The sequence below is a fragment of the Diadema setosum genome, chromosome 3 (genome assembly GCF_964275005.1).
Source record: "Diadema setosum chromosome 3, eeDiaSeto1, whole genome shotgun sequence".
In the NCBI taxonomy this organism is placed as follows: Eukaryota; Metazoa; Echinodermata; class Echinoidea; order Diadematoida; family Diadematidae; genus Diadema; species Diadema setosum.
The window spans coordinates 44,404,671-44,415,334 of record NC_092687.1 but is presented as its reverse complement, the minus strand read 5'-3'; the positions used below and the strand labels follow the sequence as shown (position 1 = coordinate 44,415,334).

Here is a 10,664-nt window from a genome sequence, read left to right as displayed (position 1 = left end):
TTTGACTATTATTTTAGACAGTAACATTACCTTTGTAGGATTTATTGTTATTGGGTTTATCATGGGCGTAAAGGAAACTTTTAATTGTAATGTAGATCTACCGCCTACCGGTAAGTTCTCACAATCATTCATACGACATTGGGTCTGTAAAAAGTTAGTTTTATAGAGAAGAGAACAATTAAGAGATTACTATTTCACTTTGTTATTTCAATTTAAATGTCTAACGTTATTCATTCTCATTTCAGGACGGTGTCAGAATGTTAATGTTAACATCATGGAGTTTTGACGTGTTGCCGTACTTTCAAGAAGACCTCTCTGTTTGTTCGTGTCAGAGGCGTCGTTTGTAATCTCTGAGATGTCACTGCTAAACATCGACCTGAAGACACACGACACACTTGGAACACCAAACCTCAGATTATTGTGTGTGAATATGAAGATATTCGCAAATGAATGAATATGATAAGCCTGCATTGGATTGCTGTAAAATGATATAGGGCCTATTCAAGTTTTGTGTGTGTCAAGGGTTTTGTTTGGTTTCGAGTGTTGTGTTCATTTGTAGTTATTTACAAATAGTCGTGTGTATCAAACCATGTCATGCAATGACTTATTTAACTCATATTACAATTCAACCTTTTGGTTGCCAATCATGTGATTTTGATAAATGTCAATTATCTATCTATTTATCTTTTTACCTCATGTTTATTACAGTGAGACTGGTTGGTGGATCAACCCAAAATGAAGGCCGAGTTGAGATATCGTGTAACGGGCAGTGGGGCACGGTGTGTGACTATGACTGGGATATGAGTGACGCGCACGTGGTGTGCAGAGATCTCGGCTACTCATCGGCCTCAGCTAGTTATGGGTCATCGCACTTTGGGCAGGGATCTGGACCAATCTGGGTTGACGTGGCTTACTGTGATGGAACGGAAAACTCTCTGGTTTATTGCCTTCGTGAGCCATGGGAATGTGATTACTCATACTGTACTCACAGTAAAGACGCCGGAGTGAGGTGTGAAGGAGACCGTAAGTTTGATTCATTTATTCACGCATTTCATAATGTACTGAGTAACTCAGGCCAAGTTACAGAAATGAAAATAATAATATAAAAATCTAAGATAAAAAAAAAATGATCTAAGATTGAATTAAAGAAGTCTCTCGCTCGAGTTTTGTTTCTTTCTTCATCTCTCTCCCTCTCTCTCTCTCTCTCTCTCTCTCTTTATCTTAAGCCAATTCATACAGTGTTGTATGTACAAGCTTGTACGTCTAAATCAATGCACAATCTAGCGGGAGGCACAGTGATTGTGTAGTGTGGTTTGCATCGCCACATAAATTTCAAACATGCACAAACTCTCCCTAAATATTTTACAAACGAAAGTCCCTACAACTGAGTCTACAAAGTCTGGTAAAAGTTGAATATTTGTTGTTAATTTTTTCACTTTTAGACTCATTTAGAAATGACTGTACTTCGCTGCCGTGTACGTGTACACAACCAAACCGCGGCCAACTGCTTGAGTGCAACGCAGAGTTCCGATTCAAACCATCGAATTATTTCGAAATGGGTAAAAGTGTCTTAACAGTAAATATTCAACTTTTGCCAGACTTTGACGAGATTCAGACAATCTGTTTTAGGTTGTGAAATATTGAGGGCGAGTTTGTAAATGTATAAATATCACAATACGAGGCGATACGAAACTACAACTTGTCCTACTTACAAGTAAAAGAATGATCGCCCGGCCCAGCGCGATGTCGGGCACGAGTCCTAGGGTATAGTAGGACCTATACTATTCTGAAAATCTTCTCTTTTTTTCCATAATTCTAAGTCAGACAGTTCAGAAGTGCCTATGAAAGACAGAATTGGTATTCTGAAATTGTTCCCTGGAAAAAATTAGGACATCCTTATTCCCGCCCACTGCATTTTCTAATATTAAAGCAAATAAAATTACAAATTTTGTTTGGTATTATGCAAATTTAACCAGTGCGATAACATCCTTACGAAATTATGACGTCTGGTTAAAAACACATGTTTGTATTCACCCGTGATACAGTTTTGAAAATGTACTACTTACAAAGAAAGAAATATTAAAAGAGAATCGCAGAAATTGTGGAGTGTTGTTGTTGTTTGTTTTTTTTTTAAAACAAAAATAAATTAGTCAGTGTATTATACATAAGCTACACACGTGTAGTACATTAACGGTATGTGGCCGGCAGCTGGCGCGCCGGCTGGATACATCCAGTTAGCTACACGATCGACCAGCGGGCCGGCGCCCGAGGGCACCGTGGCGGCCAGCGCTACCATCTACGCCTGTTTGCTGTGCGTATGTACAGTAACAAGCGAACGCTATTGAACCTACGCGGATAATTCTTTCAGAGAATATGTACACACATCAATACTTAGTTTAGGCATACATTCATGTATAGCTATCAAGTAATGTATATATAAAAAAAGAAGGATCTGTACATTTAAGATTTAGAGAACACATTGGCAAAGAGTTGTTTGCCTTGCATTTATCAAAGCTCAGTTCATGCATTTTGAGCAGCCTGAGAATAATTATTAAAAACAAAAAAAAAAAAAAACTCCATAAAACATGTTGGCCAATACATTAACACCATTTAAACACAAATTCACGGAATGGGACCTGCCGGTCTACACAACCGAATACGTAACTACATGTATTTGTTTTGTCAGTAGAAAAAGAAAAAGAAAAAACTTTCGTGGCAAACAATCATATGACCAGAACATTTGAACAAAAAATGAATGAATAACCAAAATGAATTGAATAATAAACAGGAACACTTTTAAACGATGATTCACCTGTACAGTTTATTCATATGAACGTAGTTAATAGTTTTTATATTTGAAATAACCAGAGAGCAAAACTGAATAATACGTTAACTTGTTATTCGGCGAAATCAAAGGTCTGGCATGATGTTTTGCCTTTATCTATTCGCTGTTCCTTTAATTAGTATATTAACGGAATTTAGGACAGGGTAAAGGCTCTCCTAATAGCTTTTCTTAAATCATTTCCAATTAAGTGCATTCTAGAATATAACAATTTCCTCCAAGGTCAGAAATTATTTTCTTCCTAGATATCATACTCATTACAATATTTTCCCATTTCTTCCTATCTGTAGGCAAATTTGATAGGAAATAAAAGTTATGAAAAAGGTTAGGAAGAAAGTAAGACAGATTTTCAGAATACGGTGTACTTTTTTTTTTGAAAAATTCCTGATTTTAGAATAGGGAGAAAATCTTACCAAGAATGTTTTCAGAATACGACTACCAGTACATAACATTTTGAAACCAAGCTACCCTGACTCATACGAGTTTGTTAAGACAACTTGTTCTTTCACGACGTACGTGGTGATGCTTTCTCAACGACATGAACCTCAGAAATTCGACCTGTTTTGCTTGAAGCATGTGTCATTGTAAAATTTGTTCATCACTAAAAGAACAATAAAACAACCAACTAAACTATCCGGCGAGAATCAATGCGAACATAATATGAATGCGTAGCTGTCATACACGCGCACTTGCTGTAAACCTAAACGTGTGGCGGGTAGCTGCGGTGTTCTATTATTCCGACCGGAAGCTATTTCCACCGAAAACCGTCCTAAAAATCAATAGGATTGAGAAATGTTTGGTTTTGCAAATGCGGAAAATGATTTCACGCCATGCTTCCCTTCCTCTTTCTCTTTCGTCCTTAATCGAAAGCTCGATAATAGGCATTGACAAATCTTCTGACGATTATCTATGTACAAATACAAAGTGAATCTTCCAATGTTATTAAAATTCTTTTCGGTTTGTTGGTTTCTTTCCCACTCTGTTCCTCATGTATTAGAAGGAAGCGATAATGCTGTCAACGAGTCTGCTAGTTCTGGTCTCGCCTACCGTATCAATCGTTTTACATATTACAACGTTCGTAGCGAACTGACGTTCGCTCCGACCGCAGCTGACAATGGGGGCATACTTCAGTGTCATCTCATCGGCAGTGAACGGTCCCGAACCTTGGAAGTTCAGCGTAAGTAATTTAATTTAATTCAATATCTGATCTACTAGGATCTGCGCGCAAATCCAAATGATATCATGTTTGTTCGGTTCTTTCGGAGTATTGTTGAAAGCTATGCAGGTTGCCAGGCATGCGATGATTATGACATTACATAACTTTCCTGACAAGATAATAATATGCATATGATGCAATTATTAAGAATGTCCTTGATCCCAGAAATGTTAAGTAGCAAGCCCTCCCCCCCCCCCCAAAAAAAAAAAAAAAAATACCTATGGTTATTTTTATGATGTAAAATTAAAGATTGTTGGTGTTCAGAACGAACTTGCTGCAATTTAGTGCAGGACACACGAGGCGCCATGATTATATTACCTGTTCGTTAGGCAACATGCATGGAAGCTTTGTCGATTTTTGGGAAATGATTGTTCGTGTCTATGGCTGTGTTTATGAACTTTCTCCTGTTTAAACGGCTTTCAAAAGCCCTTTCGATAGCCCTTTCAAAAGCCCTTTCCATAGCCCTTTCCAAAGCCCGTTCCAAAGCCCTGTACTATTAATGTGACGCTTGCTTTCTAAGAAGGGACGGCGAAAAGCAATTACATGTACCATCATAAAGACATTGTTTCCTTTGAGAGTGACGAGTCATGATGCAATGCCACATGAATCAATTGTCTTCCTATCTGTGAGGCAGCTCCAGTTTAGCACATACTTCAAACATTTCTTAGTGGCGGCATGAGACTTTGTTTGCGTTTATCAGCTCGTAAAAATTCCTTGAAAGCTGTTTGGAAAACCTGTTTTTGCCGAGAAAAGGAGTTGATAAACGCACCCTATAATGAGCATATTTTACGTACATATGTACATGCTTTAAAAGCTATATCAATACTTGCCGATGACAATTTAATGGATAATTTCGGGATTAACTTTAAAAAGCAGATAACATTGGATCATACTTTTTGATTATGCAATGTACTGAATTCTATCAACATCGTTGAATGAAAACGTAAATATATATATATATATATATATATATATATATATATAAAATGAGGATGAGTTTTATCATCCGTGAACCTCTAACTCTCGTCGTCTCGACAGACCGTCCAGCAGACAATATCATCTTGATCAAGATCGTTGACAACGAGGACGGACAAGAAATTAATGGCCTCAGGATCACATGTGACGTCGACCCACGTGACCAACCATTTCCACCAGTGGGAATATACGAGATTGCAGTGAATGACGTCATCGAGTCAGCTTCGAGCTCCCCTTCCTTGATCCTTGAGTCCATTCCGAGTGAATGCGTTGAAATCTCCTGCACCGGTATCAACGACATCGGAAGGACGAACGCTACAAAGATTTACTGTCCAAGAAGCAACGGTAAGATAATAAAACGTTCCATGATATCGTAATTTTTAAATCCCAAAGCTTTTGTGATTAGTACAAGGAAAAATCAATTTCACTTCATATTATACGTTTTTCTCTCCAAATACAATTGACATGAAGCCATTTTTTTTTTTTTTTTATGTAAGCATTGACAATATACCAAACTCGTTAGTACTAGCTTTATTGCTGGTAATTGCACGTTGATCCACAAGTATTATATAGTCTGTACATTACTTGTGTCCATTCATGCAAGTGCTAATGACTATGATTAAAGAAATCCAGGCAAGTAGGCTTATGGGTCTTATCACTATAATATTCTTATATTAATATCTTTCTTCATACCCCGAACTAGTCTGTTTTCAATTGATAGTAGCAAATTTGTTCACGTGAACACAAGGGCCATGGTTGTCGAGTAGGTTGTTGTACTTGATTTTTATACTAGGAAGGTTTAAATTTTAAGATTCAAATGTTTCCCGGGAGTGTTAAGGTGTTAATTACATGTTTTTGGACAAACAATGCAAATTTTGTAAACATAATAATTCGATGAGCATCGTCAACCAAACTCGTCAGTGTCTGACCCGTTAAGGGAATACAATGAGGATTCTCTTTCAACCGTTCAATGGACTTTGTTCACCTTTGACCCCTTGATTTTGTTCATCAAGGATGTTCATGATTTGGGGAGAATGCGAAGTACCTGACAAATAAAAACACAGTATAAAAAAAAATCAATAACAAAACAAACAGATTATGTATATGTGTGTGTTTTTGTAATTCTTAGGTCACGCGCCTCCAGCGAGTGACATCCTCTCCATCGAGACCCAGGAGATCAATGGAGAAGGAAACCAGGTCATTCTCGTTATCACGTGTCACATTAGTCCCGAGGACCAGCCCGCCCCACACGTTCACTATTACACCATCGCAGTCGACAACACCACGCTCTCCTCGTCCAGCAACGCCTCGGCTCTCTTCAGACCACGCCCACACAACAAGTGCATCAATGTCACGTGCTCGGGGACGAACGGGATTGGTTGGACCTACACCAGTCTCGAGTATTGCTTGGAGAGAGGTTAATCTACTTTTGATGTAATGATTTCATTCGCCTCTGGACTTTGATAGAGCAAGCGTAAAAATGTGTAATGTGAAACACTACATAATGTGGATGATAGCTTCAATTTTGTCTAATATTTAACTCTCACCTTCATCCCTACATGCTAGATGATATATTTCTTCAATATTCCTATCATATTCAAATTTATACCTCAAGAATTTAATCAAACTAATTCAATTTACTTTCGAGACTTTGTGTCATTTTTCACTCTTGTTTTGAATATGGTTATATGTTCTTGAAATGACAATGTACGACGTAGATAAAGTGTAAGAAAAGACGTGTGTGCAAAATGGTCTGGGCCTTGTCCGTTTACCTTCGATTATCCCATTAATTGTGCTCTGTCAAAACATTACGGTCATTATTTTGGTTTGGCCATACAGGTCCCATTGCTTGTCTACATCGCGGAGCTCTTCAGAAGTCGTCGACCACGTACGCCTTGCTCTTCACAGCGTTGTTCATGTCGGTGATGACCTATGTAATCGTGGTGATGAAAAGGAGAAAAATTATCATCCTCTGAAGAGGTACTATAGACTTCCTTTTCTTCCATTTCTACTACATTTTCTTCCTCTCATTTCTTTTTCCTTACCGGTACTTTTTCTTTCTCTTTTTCTATCCTGCCTCCTACACCCCCTTGAAGTGCTTCAAAATATTTTTTACTCTTTTACCTCTTTACCTATATCTTCTTCTTCCCACTCTTTTCTTGCCTATTCAGTTCATTCTTATTTCTCATTGGCATCTTCCTCTTCCTCTCCTTCGGATCTTTGATATTTAGCTTTGTTGAAGTTTCCTTATTGCCAGTCTTAAGATGGATGGAAGTAATAGCAAAGGAGAGCTAAGGGCGGCAGGTTTTATAATTTGAAAGCTTTATTCAATACTGACTGGACGCGTGAATGAGAGAAATACGTCTCCATCTTGTACTCGTCCTCCGTGACCGGTTTCTATCAAAGTGTAGAGTAGCAACACTATTTTGAGACAACGGCCTTGGAAACGATTCCCTCGTAACAATAACCAAGAATAACTGAGCTTTCTATTTCAATGCAATTTTTCAAAGCGTTTTGTGCGGTTTGCTGATGTAGTAATGATCACATGCAAACATAAAAACCTAATTTGTATAGCCTCTTGAGGCTTTACCTGTAAAATTATCTGAACGCTTTAAATGATAGAGGCTTTTTCCTATATTCAGATGTGTCCGTCTAATGTCCTAACCTTCAAATTGTTTCTGTCCTTATCTTGTGTATTTTTCTTATAGATGGAGAGCATAAACTGGAGCCGTGGTCTCATATTCATGTTTGCCATTTCGTTCGACAAAGAAAATTCCCCACTGACGGATGTGACAGGAGTGTAGTTCGTAGTCTTAGATCCATATTTCAGTCGAGATTCTACACTATTTAAACACTAAAACGGATGGAATACATATAGCCATAATGTACAAAGAGGTGGAACTTATGCAGCGAATTTGACTATTGTGTCCTACAATTACAGGGGCGGATCTAGGGAGGACCACAACCGGCGCACGCCCCCCCCCCTTTATTTTTTGTTGAAACAAAAGAAATAAAAAGAAAAAAATGGGGGGAGGGGTGCATGCGCCCCCCCCCCCCTTTATTTTTGTAAACACGTCCCCTCTTTACGAAATTCCTGGATCCGCCCCTGAATTACATAATGGTATACTTTGTTTATTAAACCCTAACTGCACTGGGGGGGGGGGGCTGGGAAGCCCCCCCCCCCCCCCCTCCATACTTTTGGCGATTGCATCGCGACCGTTGGGAATTTCGGATGCTCGCTTCATGACTTTTTCCCCTGAAGTCTTGCGCACATTTTGGTACCACTCGATTGTCCATATCGGACCTACCTAGGGGCCAATTAGTATGCGCATGTCATTAAAACGGCTAATTGCTGCATATATTTGTGTACAGTTACATACTGTCAATAGACCATGGCTTGCATTACTTTATAAATTTTGCTCAGGAATTGGTTTTCCACTTGGTTCATGCTTCTATATTGTTCTGAAATAAATTGGGCAAAGTTTAGAAACAATGATATACATAAGGAATATCAAACAATAGAAAACATAAGAAATAAAAACAATACAAAACATAACAAAAAGTTGTTTTTTTTTTTCTCGTTTTTTTTTCTCTCTCTCTGAGGGGGAAATTGAGTTTTTATCCACATAGATGATTCAAATAACTCTTATCCTTCAACATGATTTACTGGGCAATCTTAGAAAACAATAAAATACATAACAAATGTAAACAGTAAAAACAAAAGAAATAAAAACATTGGAAAAACAAAAGAATTACAGTGATATTTTCACTTTTTGAGACAAAAAACATGATTCTGTAAAGTTAATTTCAATTATGGCAAATAACTTTTAAATTTTTCTCACAGTTCTATACTTTTTGTATTCATTGATTTTTCTTATATTTTGCACGCAAAATCACATATAAGCTAATTTTTATTTTAAAAATCATAAATTTACATAAATTTGCATAAATTATACTTCAAGTTTACAATATCAGGGACATTAGAATACAGTTGAAAAGTATGGTAGTGCCCATTGGGTCCTGTAAAAGGATAATTTTACTTCCAGTTTCATTTTAGTACGTCATACATTTCAAAAGTATGCAAAAATTCATAAGTATTAAATTTGCATATTAATAGTTTATGCAAATCTGCTGTAATTATAAAAATAGATAAGAATTGATTTATTTCACATTTGGGAAACATTATTCTTCATTATTACACAGTTTTCATGTAATTTTGTACCTGTTTAGGCTGAAATTATGAAAATATCCCCCAAATGCATAAAATATGCATTATGAATAATTTATTAGCTAATTATGCCAAAAATTGCATAATTGATTAAAATAAATTACACCATCAGATTCAGCACGCGAAGATCTATCAGCATAAAAATTTCAAGTTCATCATGCAAGTTCATCGGCCATTGCGTTTCCGAGATCAATGGGGGGGGGGGGGGGGGCTGGGAGGGCCCCCCCCCCCCATTGATCTCGGAAACGCAATGGCCGATGAACTTGCATGATGAACTTGAAATGGGGAGGGGGGGGGGCCCTCCCAGCCCCCCCCCCCCCCCAGCATTTTCATGGAGCCAAATAGCCCAGTACAGTAAGGGTTAAAATGGGCATGATCTGTAATCAAAATAAATTTACTGGTCTCTTTTATTCATTTTTTTTTTTTCAAATTAATCGTAACTCAAGTTTGGGTTCCCGCACGGAGAAAAAAAAAAAAAATCACACTTTCACATCAACATGCGAGATTTAAGAGCAGTAAGGTTGATGATGATGAACAGAATTGATGATGAACAGAAAACCAAAATATTTCTCATATTTGTAATAACGTAAGTGATGTCGACTGTATATGAACTGATATAGGTAAAAAAAAAAAAGAAAAAAAAGAAGAAGTTATGTTTCTGAGTATTGGATCTTGCATCTTCCTATTTTTGTTGTTGTTGTTGTTGTTGTTGTCAGACCTTGTTCTTAGTGCTGAAAGACAGTTGAAGGAAGAGACGTTTAGTCCCCGACATAAGGACAATTACTTGAAACCCTCACAAGTATGGTTTACTGGTTTCAAAACCCGGCATTACTTTGCTTCTTTTTCCAATTTATTGGATCAAAGCATGATCAGTTTAGACTTGAGTGATGAAAGGATTGCATGATTACAATTAAGCCTTAATGCGGTAGTATATAGGATTGTCATTGTAAACGCATTTTACGCAGTAAAGACTTCTTTTGAAGATTGAACAATCACATTTCTATCAAACTTGTCTCGTTTCTCTATTTGAAGTGTGTATTAAAGTTGTTTAAATTCTCAATTTGTCCGACAGAGAGAAGAGAAGGGCAGAATAGAAATCACGGTGACGAATTTTATACGATTTATAAACAGTTTATTCAAGTGTATAGGGAAGGATATCGACAAAGGCGCCTGTAATTTAACTTTTAAACTAAAAGAGTAGAGCAATGGTTTGAAGGCGAAAAACGAAGATAGGCGAGTGACGGACGTGAAATCGAGACGCTTGTGTTTGTATGTATGTATGTATGCGTGTATATTATGTACGTATGTATGATTGTGTGCACATGTGTAGGTGAAAACCGTGTAATTTCGTGTATAATTGTGAAGTAAGAGACGGATGCTAATACTATTCATGTGTAAGGCAA

At 37.4% G+C, this 10,664-nt stretch overlaps 1 protein-coding gene across 1 annotated transcript; it reads left to right on the top strand.

Moving 5' to 3' along the window:
- Positions 1-705: 705 nt before the first annotated feature.
- Positions 706-7,862, top strand: LOC140226600 (uncharacterized). The gene is made up of 6 exons (XM_072307054.1): positions 706-1,023; positions 3,843-4,019; positions 5,097-5,378; positions 6,163-6,450; positions 6,873-7,013; positions 7,742-7,862. Exons 1-5 carry the CDS (start codon positions 801-803, stop codon positions 7,007-7,009), a joined length of 1,107 nt encoding a protein of 368 aa, XP_072163155.1. The 5' UTR covers positions 706-800; the 3' UTR covers positions 7,010-7,013; positions 7,742-7,862.
- The last annotated feature ends 2,802 nt before the right edge of the window (positions 7,863-10,664 follow it).